General features: G+C 49.9%; 2 protein-coding genes across 4 annotated transcripts in view; one reads left to right on the forward strand and one right to left on the reverse strand.

Moving 5' to 3' along the window:
* ENO1 (enolase 1) lies at positions 1-13167 on the reverse strand. 3 transcript variants are annotated; one of them, XM_064525544.1, is made up of 12 exons: positions 13022-13167; positions 9430-9523; positions 7940-8035; positions 5951-6009; positions 4922-4991; positions 4592-4725; positions 4213-4435; positions 2445-2642; positions 1995-2196; positions 1476-1584; positions 971-1029; positions 1-462 (listed from the first exon to the last, which is right to left on the reverse strand). In XM_064525544.1, the coding sequence occupies exons 2-12, from the start codon at positions 9512-9514 to the stop codon at positions 393-395; spliced, it is 1305 nt and encodes a 434-aa protein (XP_064381614.1). In that variant the 5' UTR covers positions 9515-9523; positions 13022-13167; the 3' UTR covers positions 1-392. The 3 variants fall into 3 exon arrangements, with proteins under 3 accessions (XP_064381614.1, XP_064381612.1, XP_064381613.1); XM_064525542.1 differs by lacking the exon at positions 5951-6009 and adding an exon at positions 6297-6355 and having other exon boundaries at positions 13022-13142; XM_064525543.1 differs by lacking the exon at positions 13022-13167 and adding an exon at positions 8335-8392.
* CA6 (carbonic anhydrase 6) overlaps positions 12414-19836 on the forward strand; it is a 20529-nt gene continuing 13106 nt past the window's right edge. Inside the window, 2 exon segments of the mRNA XM_064497177.1 lie at positions 12414-12474; positions 14587-14976. Coding sequence (XP_064353247.1) covers positions 12414-12474; positions 14587-14976 — 451 coding nt within the window.

The following is a 19836-nucleotide window of genomic DNA, read 5'->3' on the forward strand; positions in this document are numbered from 1 at the left end:
TTAAATTGTTTGATGCTTTTATTTATCACATGTAAAAACACTATTTCTGTTTGCAGGCACCTTTCACTGCACTGCAAGTTACACAGCTCCAAACACTGAAGAGTGAACAGGCAGAGAAGGGAATTAAATGTTTATGCCCAGAGTCACAAGGTCATAGTTCAAGTGTTTAATACACACAAAACCCCACAGGGACTCATCTACAAAAGCAGTAAAGCACTTAAGAGCAACAAATCAGAGCTGGTGAAAACACTAAGTGAAGGAATTATCTAGGGGGAAGAGGACCTGCAAAATGGTCTTTTTCCTTCAGCTGCCCTTCTCTTTCTAGTACAGTTAACTGATCTAAGTAGGTGACTAGTGCTTTAAACCAGAATAGGCAGTTTGGCCCACACAGCTTAGTTGACACGGGGGTTCCTGAAGTTTCTTCCAGCAAAGCGCGCCTTGCTGCCAAGCTCCTCTTCAATTCTGATGAACAGAGAAAATGCTGGGTGTGAGCAGACAGTACAATATTGCTGTACCAGTACAGCCACTGGCTGTGTGCTAAACCATTTGGTCTACCTGGTACTGAAGGTACCACCACTCAAAGTCACAATTCAGCTCCCTCCAAGCATCTTCAGTTATCATGCATATTTAACTGCACTAGTAAGCACTCATCTTTTGTAACTTTGCTCAAACATTTTAAAAGCCAGTCCAAAGGAGCTGCATCATGCAGCTAGAATGACAATGCACCTCAGAAACTTAGCATCACAAGATGAGACTCTCCTTTACTATGCCTTATTTACCCATCCAACTCATTTACCCTAGTCAGCTCTGCAAGCACAGCACCAGCCCACATGCATCCAGCATCAGCTTATGTCCTTAACCTGCAGTGAACTTCCAACATACAGAAGAGCAAGCTGGGTCCAGAAGGCATTAATGGATCATCCATTGTGTTAGGCTTAACCCTCAATCCCTTTCCCCTTGAGAGCCTCACCTCAGCAGCTGGTTGTACTTGGCTAAACGCTCAGATCGGCAAGGGGCGCCAGTCTTGATCTAGAAAGGACAATAAGTTAGTGAGGAAATAGAACCCTGTCCTATGGCACAAGGCCACAGATGTCAACATGAAGCTCTCTTGTTCTATTAGTTAACTAAGAGCAATCCCACACTTCATCTCAGCCTTAGGCTCTGTACATCTGTACACGCAACATGGCTGGGGCTTGGGAGCAACATAAGATATGTTCATTTGCCAACAGCTTCAGTATCAGGAAATCCTGACACACCCATTGCAGTTCACTTTAAGATCCTTTATTGGTGACAAAAGGTCAGTTTATATAAGATATATGTTCCCTTGTAAAATTGCCAGACAGATCAGCTTCCTATACACAGTAGTTGCAAGCTTTTTATGCTTTTAGTCAGAGTGCCCACCTGCTGTGCAGCGTGGCTTCATCACACTATCAAATCAAGCAAGAGGAAAAGTTACAGCAGCTCCAGATACCAACCTGACCAGTGCAGAGACCAACCACCAGATCAGCAATGAAGGTATCTTCAGTCTCTCCAGAACGGTGACTCACCATCACACCCCAGCCATTCGACTGGGCAAGCTTGCAGCTAGAAGAGATGCACAGATAAAGCCTCACACCACATCCCTACTTGTTCAGCAGCCTTTCTTTTAGTGATGCTGCCAAGTGCCAGATATTCCTTGTTCTGCAAAGACAGAAGTGCCCTTTGGCGCACTTTAGGGTTAGGATCCCATGAAAACACAGTTAAGGAGCTGCTTTTATACATGCTTGGACCCAGTGATGTCTAATGTGCCTACAGGACTTTGAGGCCATAAAGGTACAGGTTTACTTGCCTACATTCTCTACCACTTAATGATCTGTTAGCCCCTCCACAGATGTCCCATCAACAGGTATTTACTCCACTGGTGCTCTTCTACATCTCTCTCCATTATATACTCCCCTCCTTGTTCACTGGAGGCTCCCCCTTCCTGGCAGAGCTAAGAAGGGAGGGCAACTTACGCTTGCAAGGACTCTGTTACAGAGCCAATCTGGTTGACCTTGAGCAGAAGGCAGTTACAGGCTTTCTCCTCCACAGCTTTGGCAATGCGCTTTGGGTTGGTCACAGTCAGGTCATCACCAACCACCTGGATACCAACACTGCCAGTGAACTTCTTCCAGGCAGCCCAGTCATCCTGGTCAAATGGGTCTTCAATGGACACCACTAGAGAAGGACAAAAGGAGCTTTAAGATGATACAACCCTGAAAAGGTTGGGCTGCAGCACTTTGGTACCACTGCTTTCAGACAGGTATTACCCACCTGCAAGAACAGGCCTAAGACTCCTAGAATGCTAGTGGTTTGTTCTATTCCACTCTTGGCCCTCTTATAAGGGAGACTGCATCCTACTTTCAGCAATCAGCCCCTGCACCTCCACTACAGTTCTGCTTCCTGTAGAGCAAGGAACAACTTACCAGGGTAGTTCTTGACAAAGCCCTTGTACAGGTCAGCCAGTTGGTCAGGAGAAATGTATCTGCTGGGATCATCCGGGGATTTGAAGTCCAGGTCATACTTTCCATCACGGTAGAATTCTGAGGCAGCCACATCCATGCCAATGACAACCTTGTCAGAGTAGCCAGCCTTGCCTATAGCAGTCTTCAGCAGCTCCAGAGCTGAAACATGGTAAGATATTTGCAAGTTCCTACCTGACATCACTCATTACCAACAACAGGACATTGACATGGCCAGAAATCTCACTGCCCTCTAAGGAAAACCTAGCAACTGCATAAAGAGAAAGTTCTTAAAACTCACCCACTTCTGAACAGAGTGGAATAGGATACCACTTTAATATGGCTTTTAGCCTGTAATACCACTTTTAGCCTGTAATACCCTTGAGACACCAAGAGGGATGCTGAATCTCTTCAGGCAGAACTACATCAGCCCTGAAAGCTTAAAACTAAGACTACATCCTCTTCCAACTGTATGCATGTGGGCAGGAAGCAGTGACTGCATTTGAGCCCTTTTTAGCTCCAGATCAGGTATTGATGGTATCAGAGGTAAGCATACAGACCCTGACAGGCATGTCATACACAGCCTGCTATTGCACAGGGCACCCTCTCCCTGTTCTTCACTTGCACATTTATGAAGGGCAAAGGGAACAGTGCAACTCCATAGGAATCTCTGGACACTGTCCACTATGCTGCCCTGTTTGGCAGAGTCCAAGGAGAAAAATCCAGCAGGGTCAAGAGCAATAAGACTCTAAGCTTCTCTGACCTAAGGCCAAGCAGCAGCTGGGTCAGCCAGGTTATTTACAGTAGCAAGCTTAGATCAGGTCTTTTAGATATTAATGGAATACAAACTACAAAAACAGCTGCCACCAGCAACATTGAGACCCAAGCATTCCCTGGACCAGAGTAGTCATCCAAGATCTTCGTATCTGCCAGGCTACAGACGTAGTTTGAGCTGCATGTGCCTGTGGGACTCAGAACCGCCGCGCTGCCACCGCCCCCCCCTCCCGATTTCTGTTGTTGGCTCAGTGTCAAAGGCAATTTAGTTTAGAGGCCACCTTCAACAATAATGTAAAACAACTTTCAGTACACAAGCACCTCCACTAATAGAATCCTAGTACTCTAGCAGTCTAGCAGCTGCTCCATTCCCGAGAATCTGGCAGAAAAAAAGCCCTTCTGGTACAGACAGTTTTTGTATAAACAAGCAGAAGTCTCACTTTCCACATGAGACAGACTGCCCTCCTGCAGGCTTGTGCTGCCCCCACACCCTAACAGTTCTGTTCAAATATCACAACTCCCCAGCTTGGCCTTCATGCACTCCCACGTATTACTAGGCATAGTTCAAACTGTTTTCTTTGTCAGCAGAAAAACAACTCCAGTAAACTTTGACTGTTGACTTCTGGGTAACCAGCAATGCATGCAGACATCCCCAGCCTCTCCCTCTTTTCAAATGGAAGATGGCAACCTTCCCTTAAGCTCATGCAGGAATGAAATAGTGAAAAGGCACTGAAGTCAAAGTCATCCTGTCAAGTTGCATAAACTGATGTCCAAGGGAGCATCTCCACAGAAAAGGAGCCACACCAGTATAGGATCTTAGAAAAAAATCTGTCAGGACAGAAGCAAGAAACAGCAAATCCTATAACCTACTGGTCCCACTTTCTATCCACACTAGGCAAGTATGGTCTTAATCATCTGGCTAAGAGTTATACCTCCTACACATATGACTAATTTTTACCTTCTTTATTTTCCAGGATGTTGGGGGCAAAGCCACCCTCATCACCCACATTGGTTGCATCTTTGCCATACTTCTCCTTGATGACATTCTTTAGATTGTGGTAGACCTCTGCACCAATGCGCATTGCCTCCTTGAAGCTGTCAGCACCCACAGGGAGAATCATGAACTCCTGCATAGCAAGCTTATTGCCAGCATGGGAACCTCCATTAATCACATTGAAAGCCTTGGAGTGACCAAAAAGACAAGCCAAGTTAGAATGATTCAAGGTAAACAGATAGCAGCAAAAGACTCAGCCCTCAAGAAAACTTGATCCAAAACCACACGACATCACGATGCACAGTCAGATCATGCCTTTAGCTAGCACTGCCAGGAGACTTACAGGAACCGGCAGAATCACTTCTGCATTTCCAGCAAGGTCAGCAATGTGGCGGTACAAAGGGACACCCTTTTCAGCAGCACCAGCTTTGCACACAGCCAGAGATACTCCCAAGATGGCATTGGCACCAAATTTGGCTGAAATAGGAAGGAGAAATTGTTTAGACAAATGCTATGTCTTCCTAAAGAGGCTCAGCAATACTATCATGGTTTTAGTTATAGAAAACGCACAGCATGAGCCATGCACTACCTATTGTTTCTGATGAGGTAAACTACACCTCTGTCAGAGAGCCTTCATCTTTTCATGTCTCTCTGCAACACAAATGCCACTTACATTTGTTCTCTGATCCATCCATTTCCAGCATCAGTTTGTCGATTTTTTCTTGCTCCACAACATTGACATTCTGCAGAAAGAAGCAAGTGAAACACTGAGGCCAAAGACAGCTCTAAGAACTCACCTACCCATTTTATCTTTATTTCCTACTTTATTTCCCTTCAACTGAGAAAATGCTTTCATCTCTTGACCTCTCACTTTACTACTTTCATCTGGCAGGCACCAGGAAATTGCTTAAATGGAACTACCAACAATTGTGATCATGGGACAGCAGCATCTTCTGGCCACTTCCAACAGACCAGAGCTGACAGGTTAAGCTTGAGACATCAAAAACTTGGTTTTGTTCTTTGCATTCAGACAGAGCTGTACAGCTGTCCCATCTCAAATTCCTGACTATGAAGACATATTCACATTGCTGTCAGCCTGGCATGGAAGAAAGTCCCAGTTTATGCTCCCTGCCCCTTTATTACAAACTCAGAGAAGACCAGCTTGCTCAGAATATGCACCAATTTGTAACTTAGAACATAAGTTTTGGATTTCTGTGATTTGCATCAGAAACATGCAATCATTTTATGCATTACCCATCTCATCTCAGCCTTTCTAGCTAGGGCTTAGTGCCCAAAGGGCATAGGAAACTCATTCAAGCTGACTTTACCACAATCTCCTATGATTTCCCTTCAAATTAACCAGCCTGAACTAAACCCAGTAACCTCTCCATCACTCAACCACCCTTTTAAGTACAAGGCAGCTTGTATCTTAACTGCATATTCCACTGAGGTTCCCAGGTGCTCAAGTGTTGCTGCACACAACAACATTAGCCTGCCAGAGATTGTTCTGATTATGTGTTAGATATGCAGTCATTAAAGAAAGCAATTACTGTAGGTTAGTTTTTTCTCATGCACTCCAGTACACACTAACAACTCCCATGTAATACACTCTTCCTGCAACTGTCTCTAGAGACACAACCCATCAACTAGGACACACCAGACTGGCATTAATTGATGTTAGTGGAAGACAGATTGCTCCTACCTTGCTAATCAGTGCAGGTGCAATTGTTTTATTGATGTGCTCAACAGCTTTTGAGACACCTGGAAGGAACAAGCAAATCAGACACTGGTTAACCAAACTGGCTATGCAGGCATTAGTAGGTGATCTCAGTAACAGTTCAGTCCCGAGCATACCATCTCATGCTATCAAACCCCAGTCAAACCTGAGTTTACTGCTAATCTCAACACTTTTAGAGGTCATCTCTGGTGAGTGAAGTCACATGAAATAAGCATCATCTAGGAATGCCTGCTGCAATGTTAGTTTGCAAGACCATGCACTGGAGAAGTCTGTCCAAGTGACAAGGTTGCACTGAAAGCACATCCATTACCTGTGTACACAATGCTGTCGCCAGGAACTCATTAACATATTTAACAGCTCTGGATACACCTGACAGAAGTGAAATGGACAAGAGAATCAAGGAAGAGATGAAGGCTCACAGCAGAAGACAGTCACACAAGGAAAAGAAAAGGACACAAACATGCAAACAGACCTACAGGTTAGCAAGTGTCTGATACAAAGCTGTAGACCATAAATGAAAGGGTTCATAGGGTAGAAGTTCCTGCATCAGCCAGCCAGCAATATATATTTATTCTTTCCACCCAGATTTCATACTGTTGCAAACTCCGCAGTGGACCCAAGGCTTGAGTGGCTGAATGACAGCATTTAGAAGAGGTTTTAGAATAGGTTACTCCTACCCATTCATAGAATGGGTGAGAGAAAAAAGGGGAGAAAATAGAAGGGAGAGAAAAAAAGGTTTCCTTGGAAGTTAAGCATGCAGCAGCTCAGGCATTTTACTAGCTATCATTTTGTGACACAAAGCATTACATTGGCAGATGTGATTTACAACTGATACTAAGCCACAAAGGATATTCTGTGTCTACACCTGGACACAGGCATGAAAGTTGATTGCCCACAGTTCCTTTGAATAGGGAGGGAAAAGTGAACACACCACCACTCCTTTTTTATCTTTGCGGACCCACCATTACATTAACTAGGAGTTTCAGAGTGAGCCTGCTTCTTCCCCATAAGCAGAAACTATCACTAGCCAGCTACCAACATCAGTGAAAGGAACACTGTCATCCCTGAACAGCATCTAAAGATCTCCAAAAACCTAAACTTCAAGACCTAGTGAATGCTATTTAAGTGCATCCTGAACCACATTAATTGCCTTTTAAATGGTCTCGGTCTGCGGATTTAGATTAGGGAAGCCTTCCAATTATCCAGATGGATGCCTCTTTCAGCAGCTCCCCACATTTGGTGCCTGTTTTTTCTTAACTCACATTATTTTCTGGCTGACACAAACCTTCAGCTGTGACATCCCATTGTGGAAGCTTGGACTACTATCAGGTAACTACCCATGAAGAATGAATGATCTGCAGGATCATATTTAACAGGTCTAGGCATGCACACACTTAGCACACTGAGGTAAGTACACATTTACGCTTCCCAAAGAAAAGTGGCAGCGTCCTAGATAGATAGCATAACCTCTCAATTCTTCAGGATCTTCAGTCATCTGAGAGTTTATTCTTTACCAGAGTAATGGCCATCATGAACCTTCTCAGGCAAGCTCTCTTGCAGTTCAGTAGTTAGCTATTCTAATAGCTCTTTCTCAGAAACAAAATAGTCTCCTTTCACCTGACTAGTAAAAAAGGTCTGAGCAAAGACAAGTAATCCTCTGTTCCAGCCTGACTTGAAAGGCAAATTGACCATGTGTTCTTACAACAGACCATCAATACTTTCACAGCAGGCAGTTAGAAAAGCAGCCCTACTGTTCACACTCCCAGAGTAGCTGTAGAAGTTATTACTAGGATGTTTATTAGGTAATGACATCTTGTATATGGCTATTTGCTTTCTCCCATACTTGTTTTCAAGCAAATTCGGTGACTGCTGTCTCTCATCTACTTTTAAGACAAACTGTCAGTCCCCAGGCAATAAAAATATTAAGCCATTAACACAAATTCAGAGGTTTACCTTTCCCCATGTAGCGTGTCTTATCATTGTCACGAAGCTCCAAAGCTTCATAGATTCCGGTTGAGGCACCGCTGGGAACAGCAGCTCTGAAGAGACCTGGTAACAGACAGAACTGTCTTAGCACATTCAAACCCACAAAGAAACCTCCACCCATACCTTCCCCAAAACACATCTCTGCTCACTCCATGTTCCTCAGACAGCTGCCTGCTCCACTACAATGTCACCAATTCAATAGCGTCTCCCTCAAACCGATGAGCAGCAAGTTCTGGCTCACTCACAGGAACATGCCCTTTTCCACAGTGTGCATTTCAAGCCCCTAAGTCTAGGAAAGCCATCCACTCCTTTACCAAGAAGGGCTTTTCCCCTTATGGAAAAGGGCTACCGCTAAGACTGACCTGATGGCTTCATTCAGAGAATCTGTTTTGGGCCCAGTCTGACAGGTGAGCTAAAGTCCTTAGGAGATACAGCATACAAAGACAGTTAAGAGCCTGTTTTGTTAGTCCAAGCTCCTCACATGACAGCACAACCATTCATCCAAACAGTTCATTCCTCCCACCAAGGATGCCGAGCCTTAAAAGAAAATTGGTACATAAGAGTCTGTCCTGTCTTTAGTTCAAGATGCCAACTGCAATCTTCAGTCTTTCCCTCATCCCCCTACAGCAAAGAGCATACTGGAGGCAATCTCACTAAATGACTACATTCATCTCTTGAGGCAGAAAGATCAGCTATTTAGTTAGTGTATTATATCTATTGTGCTTGCTCATTCCACCAAGCCACACTGGTATGTGTTTGTACAATACAGTTGTCAGATCCTATCAGATATGGGATGAACAAAAAGCAAGAAAAAGCCCTAAAAACAAAAGTAGTAAGATGTTAAATGTGCAAACCCAATTAGCCAAGTTGTTTAATCATGCCCAAGTACATATGCAGACAAGAAACTCTTACTTGAGACTCAACTCAGCAGCAGCAGATCGTTTCATTACATGAAGTGACTGATAGACAAATTGAGAATTAAGCTGCCTCAAGTGCAGTCAGAGAGGGCTTAGTGAAAAGGCAAGCTAAGTTCATTAGCAGCCACTTGAGGATAGGAATGAAGGCTTTAACTCTGCATTGGTCTGAAACACATTCAAGGCCATCCCAGTTTAAGCTCAGGGACAAGGGGAGGAAGGCAGGTGGCTGTGTTAGTCAAAACATTTGCACAACATAGATCACAAGAAGCAGCACCCCAAGACAACCATCACTAACTAGGCAAATATCTTGATCTGCAAAATCAACCCAACAGAATGAGGTAGAGGTTTTTACTGCAACTCTTATGGCAAACTCAACAGCATGATTATATGCATTAAACACAGAGGAAGCAGTAAGCACAAATCCAGGGCTAGAACAGGACAGTTCTTATACTTTTGTAAGAATTCATTCTATTGTAAGACAGCCTCTGCAGCTCTATCAGATACACAAAAGGAACAAGCATCCACAAGCTAAGGACTCACCTTTTTCGGTATAGAGATCTACCTCAACAGTGGGATTCCCACGGGAATCAAAGATTTCACGGGCACGGATCTTGAGAACAGACATCTTGAACACCTGCCAAAAAAAGAGTTCAGCATTAAAGAGTTATAGCCTGTAGTACCATTTACAGTCATGGGAACAGTTAAAGTCACTTCACACTTAGCTTCAACTGGGAAAACTTTAGGTACTTGATAAGAGTCAGGTTCGTATGCCAGAGGATTGGAATCTGACCAGACTGTGAAGAACTGTCTAGACACACAGTTCTCAGAGCCTTGTTTTCAGAGAGATCCATGCAAATGCCATCTCTCAGCATATAAGAGCAGCCAAGCAATCCTAATACAGGATTCTTTGCAGCTAGTTAGATTTTTTTTTCTTTGCAAAAGACTTGAGGGCAGCAGCTCTTGATACATGCAGTACAGCAGCTGTTCAGAGCCAAATGTAGCCTATCTTGAAATAGAAACAGCCAGTCAGGGCTCTAAGCAAGAACTTAGATTAAGGCGGTTGCTCCCTTTTGCGAGAAGAGTATCTACAAGAATACCTTACCACTCCTAAAAGGAAGGAAAATCACCATAATCCTTTGAACACCTATTTCTGTTCTCATGTAAGTTTTTCCTTACAAAAACCAGTAAGGAATGCCATATGTAAACCCAGCAATATTTTAAAAATCAGCTTATACAAATGTCTAAGCCATGGACTGGTATGAGAACTAGTGCATCTACAAAGCAGAAAGCTGAGCCTCAGAAATAGAAATATCTGGAAGCTGGCTTTTTGGCAAGCCAATGTGGATGGTAACTCTATATACAGGAACAGTCACACATCTCTCTGCAGTTACCAAAAGTTAAGAAAATGGGATCTTAGAAATACTGGGGGGAAACATCAACTTCGTATGTTCTCTCTTCTTCCACAGCAAAAGTTTTCCCTTCTCAAGTCCCTGCTTACTATCTCTATTAAAGGCAAAGGCAGACATTCGGTTTGTCCCTCTGGGTTCAAAGGGCCCCTTCTAGCTGCTCCTGCCTCAGAGAAGCAGATCTGAGGCAGCCAGGGTATTTTAAGATATTGCTTGGTCTACTGTAAGACCCAGACGCTGGCAGGTGATATGACTGCCCTAAGCAGCAAGGCAACTGGACTCAAGCTGGCCTCTATGCTGCCACTACTCAATTTTAACCAGTAAGTGTAAGCTAGAAATAAATCCCTGCAACTCCCCAGTTATCAGTCCCAACCATGCTAACATGCACATATCCCTCTGCGCTTGCACTGAGCAGTGGCTGATATGAAGAATCACTGTTTATCTGAAAAGGACTTTAAAGATGATTCAGCTGGCCCCTTCTACGCCTCTCATTTTCAGAGCCATGGCTTTGACACAAAAAAATTAGGCGCCCCATTCTTTGAATTAACAGCCATCACACAAGGAAGCCCTCATGCAACACAACTGTTCACCTTCACAAAGAAGGCGGCACTCTAGGAATACACACTGCAAGAGCTTCCACCACAGATGTCCCCCAGGTTTGGCAAAGCACGTTACTCTATCGTCCTTGACAAATGACCTCCCCATCAGTCTCTCCCTGTTCTTTACAGGGAGACATTTTGCAGCACTGCATCATTTCAGAGATTCCTCACTTTTTTTTAAATCCATTTTGCAAACCCCACCCCCACTTCTGTTTTCAAGAAATGATTTTCCCACTGGGCTATTCCCGGGTAAGAAAATTGATGCTGTTCATCCCATCACAAGCTGAACATAAGTGTTCTGCCTCAATCTATTCAGCCAGCTCAGGAAGAAAGTGAGAGGTAGTCCACACATAGCACAGGTCCAACTGTTAAAAACAGTGGCTGGACACAAGTGTGACATGAGCTAGATCATCATTAGCAGTACCTTTCCCAGACCTTTGAACTTACTGATGGAACTAGCCAAGCACACACCAGAGTGGAATTTTATGTATGTATTCCCTTAAACCTTGTTGTGTACCGTAACCTGCTGCCAAGGTCAGTTTCTCCCTTCAGGAGAGGTGCCATGCACACCAGCTTCCCCAGCCTTCCTAGAAGCACGTATATATTAAGTTGCTACCCTCTTCAAGTCGAAGTTACAGCTAGACACAGGACTGCCAATTCCAAGTGCTACCTCTGCTATCAACTGAAGTTCAAGAAAGCTCCACTTACTCCCTTACTTGATCCTGTGCTCTGCACAGGGAATGTAGCACTCCAACTACAGTGCTGACTACTCCAACCTAAGTTAAGATGATTTGCAGAGACCTAGCTCACAGCTAACTTGATTATCAAGAGTTCTACTCATGTAAACTGTTTTGCAGCCACATTTCTCTGAAGTCAAGACACAGCTAAGACTGAGCACTGCAAAAATCTGAATGGGGAATAAAAAACAGTAACAGAGTTTGGCCACAGAAAGAACTATTCTAGTTAGTTTATGAGTCTTATTGCTGAACTGCCATACTGCTGCAGTGGAAGTCCCACATTACACTGAGATACCTGTAAAACTACAAGCCTCATGCCAGCTCCATTCTGACAAATGCTCCTGCTTATTAGACCTTGAGCTCAGTGGATTAGTTCCTAATATACCCCTTCTAACACTGAAACCTTCCTAAAGGTGGAATATGTGTGGACCAACACAGGCATCTTTGGATCATATTCCCTGGCTTTCTAAGGGATGTTAATCCACCCCTGTGCTCTGCAAGCTGATGCAACGTGTTTTAAATAACGCTTGGCGTGGAATGAGTCAAGGACATCTTGAGCTACTTTCTCTTTTTTAATAAGATGGAGGCCTGAAACTGCATTGCCTCAGTCTGTGGGTTTGGATGAGAAACACCACTACTTCCTGCCAGGCTCAAAGTCACAGCCCTACCCTGTGACTCAGCAGCAAGTAACGGAACAAGGGAAAGGCCAGAATGCTCTTGGGCACCCCAGCACGAGGCAAGCCAGTGAAGAGGCCATTTCTTCCACACTCCACCATCCGGAGATGTGCATCAAGCAGGGGGCTGCTGCCCCCCGCCAGCGCTGCCGAGACACCACGCAGTTCGGTATCTGCACGGGGAGACCGTGCTGCGCGGGCCAGACACTGACGTAAAACGCTAAATATTTGAGAGGCGAAGGTGAAGGACATCCTCTGTCCCTACCGGGGGAGGTCCAAAGCACGGTGACCATCCCAGAGCAGCTGTTTAATGATTAAGAGAGAGACGTTAAGCCCTGCCGCCGAAACGAGCCCTGAGCCGCGGCCGGGAGCCCCTCCCCCCCAACCGCCACGAGGCGGCCTCGCTCGCAGCGACTCGCACGCCCGCACCGGCGCCGCCAGCAAGGCCCACGCGAGCCCCGGGGCCGCCCAGGCCGGGCTGGGCCGGGCCCCGGCCAGGCCCCGCCGCGCCCCACGGGGCACCGGCCGGGGAGGGCGCCCGGGCGGCCCCGCCGCAGCGGACAAAGGCGGCGGGGCCGCACCACGGCGGCGCGCGCAGGAGGTGGAGGCGGCGCCGGCCCCGCGGGCGCCCCGGGAGGCCGGAGGAGGGAGCCCGCCGCTCCGGGCCGGGCCAGGCCAGGCCGGGCCGGGCCGGGCCCCGCCGCCGCCCCACTCACCTGCCGCACCAGCACCGCCTCGCCACCGACTGGGGAGCGGCAGCTGCGTGCGCGCGCGGCTATAGGCCACCCCGCGCGCACGCCCCGCCCCCCTCCCGCCTTCCCATTGGCCGGACCGGCGCTGGCCGGCCTCCCATTGGCCGCCGCCGCCGCCTCGCCCCAGCCGCGGCGCGGGGCGCGTGCGCTACGTGCCGCGGCGGCCCGGCGCTGCCTGGCGGCCCGGCCTCATGGAAAATCCCAGTGGGGAGGGGGGCGGGGCCTGCCGCCGGGCCCGCCGCGGCGGCCACGCGTGCGATGAGCGCGGCCGGCCTCAGCGGGCGGGCGGGAGCCATGCGTGCATGCAGGGCAGGTGCGAAACAGTAACTGCAACGGACGAGAAGACGACGGGCTGGCAGGCAGGACGGTCGCCGGCCAGCGCAGCGCTGCACAAGTGCGGTGGTCTGTGACCGATAAGCCACGCAGAGTCTCCGTCCTTGGAAAGTAACGTGCAGCTTTTCCTGGACGCGGCGGCAATCACTCGCCGCGGTGTTTAACCAGCGCGTGATCGCTGCTGTGAGTCATCCCCTGCTCGGGCGCCGTGGAGAGACCGGCTCCTTTCGGATTCGTTTGGTCGTCTCCGGCCGCGGCTGCTCCCGGCCTCCATCGCCAGCTGCCGGGGCGTCCCTGACCCTGCCCAGGGCCCCGGCGTCTGACAGAGCCCGGCTCCTCCCGGCCGCGCCGTGCGAAGCCGCCTTGTTCGCCAAGCGAGTCACGCTCGTGCTGCGCCCAGGCTGCCGTGCTGCTGAGCCCAGGAGCGTCCCCCGGCCTGACATGCAATAAAACCCAGGGGAGACGGGCTGGGCCGCCGTGCTCCCTAGGCGCGTCGCGCTGGCACCGTCCCGCGTGGGGCCCCGCGCCACTCCCAGGCCGATGGGAAAAGCCGGCTGCCCCAGCACACGTACGCGAGTGGCCGTGTGCCGCCTCGCCTCGCCTCGCCGCGCTGTGCCGCGCCGGCCGCAGCATCGCCCCGCTGCCCGGGCGCTGCCGCCCCGCGGGGCCCTGTGCGGAGGAGGCGGCGGTGGGCAGCCCCGCGGCGGAGCTGGCACGGCGCGCCGACGGCGGTGATTCTTCCCGGATCAGCAGACTTTTTTTAAACTGCGCCGCACCATACATATTAAAATAAAAGTCAGAGCGGATATTAAAAATACCACTGCTCAGCCATGTATCCTGCCTCATTTTTTCTCTTTTGTCTCTTCCTTTAAAGCAAGGGCAGAGGCCGAGTGTCCCTAAGGCCATGGGATACCAGCTGGCAGGCGTTTCTGTGGGAATCTGGGCTCGCTACCAGTTAATCAGATACTCAGTGCGCTCTTTTAAAATAGTATTTTTTTTCCTCGGGGGGAGTAGTGTGGCTAGCGGGGCCGACACCGGGAGCAGCGCGTTTGGGGAAACGTAAGGCCGTCGCAGCTAGCAATCGCCACGGCCCCCTGCGCCGCTGTGCCGCCGGGCCCCGCGCGGCGATGCCCCTTCCCCTCGGCGATGCCCCTTCCCCTCGCGGGCCTGGTCCCGCCTGGGGCGTCGCGGGCCAGGGAGAGCGCGGGTGCAAGGCGTGGGGGTTGCCTCGCTGCTGGTGGGGCGCCGGCCGGGCCGGGCCTTTCCTTCGCAGCGCCCGGGGCGCTGGGCTCGCAGCACCTCCCCGCGCACCCCAGAGCCGTGGCCGCCCGGCGCTCCCGCGCCTCCCCCGCCGGCTCCGTCCCCGCTCCGGCAAGCGGCAGCCTGCTCCGGCGCCGCCGGGTCCCTCCCCAGCGCGGCCCCGTGCCCGGCTGCCGCCGTCGCGGAGGAGCGCGGTGGGACGCAGCCGGCAGCACTGCCCCTCCGACCGCTGCTCTTCGCCCGCGCCGCAGGCGGTGACGTCTCCGAGCTTCGGAGAGGTAATGGCGGCGCGGCCGGGCTAACGCTGCTTCTGGCATCGGCATTAAGTGAGTATTTAAAATGTTTCCATGCTTCCACCTTTTCCCTCACCTCCCCATCTCCTCCCGGGATTTAAAGGTGGTGCTATCCTGGGAACGAGCTGGAAGCCCCCGGTCCCAGCATTTAACAGCCAGTGGCTCCGGCACCACGGCCGCAGCACGCCGGGGAAGCACCCGCTCTGAGCCGGGTCTTTTCGGAAGACTGCGATTACAGCAGTTGCAGCCAGCTCCCAACCGCAGCACAAAGTGACGTTAGCTCAGGGCAAGGAGCTGCCGGGGGGACGGACCCGCGGGGCTGCGGGGACCTCGGCCTGTCGCCTGGCCTGACCCCTTTGCGTGTGGTTTTCCGTGATAGCAGATCCCGGTTCACCCACCCTGGATGCTGGGTGGGTGCTGAGCATGCAGGCGGTGTTGGACTAACCCCCGCGTCCGAGGGGTGATGCTGAGGATGCTGGTTTGTGTGTAGCTGTGAGGAGGTACAGGTCATGGACCGGTTTTCAGCCCACGCAAGCATGTAGGAGGACACACGCGTACCAGGCAGGATACTCTGCACATATCTCATTTAAAAGAGCGTACTACTGCACAACCACGGTAACCAAAAAATGCAGGTAGGATGGCTGAAATAGGAAAGGGAGTAACACACACTCATTTTTAACTGCTGCAGACGCTAATCTACATATAAAACTACCACAACCATTTTCAGGTGTTGGCGGAGAGTTATTTGGAAATGAAACAACGCACAAAGCCGTGCGCTAATACCAAAGAGTAAAGAGCGCATTTCCTGGCAGCTAATGATCAGACAAAGTTGTCAGGGGTTCGAGGGGAAGCTGAAAGCTTTTAATCCAGCTGGATATTAACTGCAAGAGCTGTGCAGCCGAAGGCCGTAGCTGCTCACCCGAACCGTGACAAAAAGCATTAAGTAGTCCCCGTCACAGAGGCCGAGGTGGAAGTCTCGCACTGCCTCTTAGAGGGTGTTCAAGGATCCTCGCCGAGCACGTCTCTCCTGACTCTGAAACACATTCTGCTGCAGAGGGAAAATCAAGGCTATGCATTGATTAACCCTTAAGAGATCATATTTGCTATTTAGGATTTTTCAGAATGGAAGTCTGAAAACCGGTTTGGGTAAAGCTGGTAATGACTCATTTGCTTTCCTAATGAGTGCGTAATGCTTATGTAAAGCGCGAGGGTGAGCAAGCAGGGCTCTCCTGCCGGGAACAGGTACGGCACAGATGGAAGGGATTTGCATTTCCTCCATGCGGTCCTCCTGCCTCAAAAATCACCCTCCTTCCCCTGGGAATCGCTCTGAGCGGCCGCTGCCTTCCCGCCCCTCGGCACAGGACGGAGCAGAGTCTGGCAGGCACCGGATGCACTAAATGCTGTGATTTGACCTCTGGCAAAGATTTTACACCTGCTGCTGTTCCCGGCCATTAACACGGGCCTCTGAAAAATCAGCCCTTGGTGCATTTCTGTCTTCCCTTTTGGAACAGATACGTGCTAGTGTCGCTCTGGGCGGCCCTGCTCTGCGGATAAGACCCAGCTTCTCTGTCCCTTGCTTTGCTCACTTATCTTCTGCATCTTCCCATTTACTTGTCCTGACCACTGGAGTCCCAGTTGTACCACTGTCCCTTTGCTAAACGCTCCAGAGCGTCCCATTAAAGTCACGCCTCTCTGATTTCACCACTGTATTTCTGAATCCGAATCCTGGTTTGTGCTCCCCTCCCTCCCCTCCCCACCCATCAGGAGGGGTCCCCAGCACCTGCAGGAGGTCGCTGCAGGGGCCTTTTGCTCGGGCCTGGCTTTCAGCGAAACCTCTCCTCCGAACCCCCTCCACCCCTGCTGCCTCCGCTGCTCTGGCTTTCATGGCCCGGCCACGGTCCCCCCGGCTCCGGGGACCACGAGCACCGCTCTCCCCCCACGCGCCCAGGAGACCCCTTTCCGTGCTTCGTCGGTCCTTGCCGGGGGCCGGGAGAGGGACGCTTCCTCCCGCCCGGCGCGCCGTGGGGTGGCTGCGCCCGTCTGCCCCGCGGAGCCGGGCCGCGGCTCGGGAGGCGGTGTTCGCACAGCCCTCTGGAGACGGAAGCGGGCGGAAGGGCTGCGCGGTCGCTGCGTGTGCGAAGGGCTCGGGACCAAACCAAACCGTGTTGTGTTTGGCCGCTGGATGTCACAGCTGCTCAACGCACGCCGCAGCTGAAACAGAGGGGGAAAGCGCTCACCTAGCACCGGGCACGGCCGCGTTTCCAGAGCCGATGCTTGTTCTGTGAAGGGCGTCTGTTTGCCGAGGCGTTCAGGGTCCGCTGCAGCGGTTTTGCACTGTTAATACTGATTTTCAGAGGGCCTGAACAGCGACTGTTTCTTCTCTGTGTGTTATCACACTGGGAAGTGTAGTAGCACGAATAATTCTGCGGAAGGAGATGCAGATGCATGTAAAATATCAATAACAGTGTCTCAGAAGATGGACAGGTATTTGCACACTCTGCCAAGCTGTCCTGTCACTGAATTACTCCTCCCGTATCCCCTGCCACCCGATGCACGGCATCTCTGTGTGCCTCGCCGGAGCTCTGTTTTCGCCGAATCCATCAGCCGTTGCCGCAGGCCCGCAGAGTCCCGGCAGGGCGAAGCGTTTCCACCCCCCGTCCATCCCTCGCCAGCGCCCTGGCCATGGCCGCTGCGTGCCTGCCGCCAAGGGCGCGGAGGGGGCTGACCTTCCCCTCCCAAGATATTCCAAGGGCTGTTGCGGCAGCTAGGAGTAATTGGCTGAAACTGAGCAAAGGAAAATTTAGGCTGCCGATGAACTGCAGGTACCCAATGCTGCGATCTATCAGACCGCGAGAGGAAATTCGAGGAGGAGATCGCTCTGGTCTAGAACAGATAAATTCTGCTTTCAGCAACCCTGGCGTAAACCTTCGCTGTCTGTCTTTGACTGCACCAAAGGCTATTACCATCAAAAAACTCCAGTAGAATCAACAAATAGCTCTGGATTTACAGTGGTAAAGGTGAATCTAGCCAAGCATATCAAAATATTATATTAGAGGAACAAGGCCTGAAGGGTTTGTGTGAACTGGAGAAGTGAATTCTAGTGCTTGTCTTCATCTGACCTCTGTGGTCTGTGTATGTAGCTGAAAGCCAGGAAAATTAAAAAAGAAAAAAAAGAAAAAGCATGGGGACAAATTTCAAAGAGGCGAGGGCCAATTTTGGAAGGAAGATGCAAAATCTTTGCAGGAACTGTTGGACAAAAGGGTCCTATTCCGGTCCACGCATCCCTGACGGGCTCTGCCCGGGAACTGCCAGAACGGGCTGCTTTTCGCCTCTCGTAAAATCTGTATGGGCTTCCGAATGCTTTTGTTCACCCAGCCTGACTTCAGCAGAGACGGCCCTGTTTGAAGACGTTCCAGCAGCCTTGCTTACGAAGACCAGGCTAGCCAGGTTGAAGGCGATCTGCCCGTCTCGCATCGAACACCCATTCCAGAAGCCAGGGGTGTGGGACAGAAGGCGTTATTTCCTACTGCAGCCTCGAAGGGGGAGCTGACGCCAGTGTAAGCGGACCCGTGTGCAGGCAGCCCGCCTTTGTGCGCAAGGCACGCCAGGAATATTTACGACTAAGATACCTGAGGCTGGATTTTACCACTGGCTAAACTTGGGTGCAGAGACAGTGTCAAGGCATAGCCTGTTAGACCTAAACTTCAGCTGAGACTGGAGGGAATTAAAACACAAGTTTACTTCAAGCGCTGGTCCTACCCTGCTAGTAGGAGTTCCTAGGAACTAAGCTGGCCTGTCTCTCTAGCAAATATACGGAGGCAGCAAAATATATCATTAGTCCAACAAAGCCAAGCCCCAAACCACTCAGGTTTAATACCAGGTGCTCTAAAAAATGGAGCCGATAGCTCCATGAACCTGTAAGAAACTGCTGATGTATGTAACACTTTATGCAGGGGAAAGGCTCCTTCCATATTATTCAGCTTGTAGATGGAAGTTTAATATTCAAATACATTTGAGGAGTATAAAAAAAATTATCATCATGCCGTATCTCCAAAACAAATTCTTATTAAGTGATGCAGGCTAGAACGATGTAATTCTTCCTGTGTCTTGTTGCCCGAAGTGATGTCCTATGTGCGGAAGAGGTACCAAATAAGTGTCACAGACCTGGAGCTCTGATGGCGTAGGAGGTATCGCTGTTTGCAGGGGAGACAGCGAATGCTGAAAGGGAGTGCGAGAGCTCAGCGCTCTGCAGGCTTTGTGCCACCACCGCTTTGGTTTTATCCACAGGCTACGTATGGAGCAGGTGAATAAGGACCATGGCACTTAGGAGATGCTGCTGCTTTTTAAGTCCCCTTAGTATATCTGCTCTCCAGATTGCTGTGTTTTCCAGATTAGCCCCTAATTTGGGGGCAGCCAACTTGAAATAACAGAGACGTGTTTTTCGGATGTGCTGAGCACCCACAGCTCCTGCTGATGTCAAGTGAAATCTCACAATTTTAACATGTTGAAAAAGCTCCATGTAAAATTAATTCACTCCTATCTCCTGGCATCAGTGCACTCTCAAATGGACTTTGTTTCAACATTTTGTGCTGCCTATGCTAAAGCACAGGCAAAGGAAACAGCTTGTTCCTAAGTAACCTCCGCTGAAACACTTTCTGCGCAGCAGTCATGGTGTTGGGAGGGATCCTCTGGTGCAGAAGTGACCGCCTGTTCTCGACCCTTGTTTGCACCCTGCGTGCTGCTGTGCGCAGTCCTGGAGTGTAAACAGGTATAAACCCCAAAATTTCTCCCTCAGCTAATTTCAGGCCATATTTACCCAACTGGATACACAAGGATTATGAAGTGCATTGCAGGGCATGTTTGATTAGTTTAGTTCTTACACAGTTCAGTGCA

This window comes from Dromaius novaehollandiae, chromosome 24 (genome assembly GCF_036370855.1).
Source record: "Dromaius novaehollandiae isolate bDroNov1 chromosome 24, bDroNov1.hap1, whole genome shotgun sequence".
In the NCBI taxonomy this organism is placed as follows: domain Eukaryota; kingdom Metazoa; phylum Chordata; class Aves; order Casuariiformes; family Dromaiidae; genus Dromaius; species Dromaius novaehollandiae.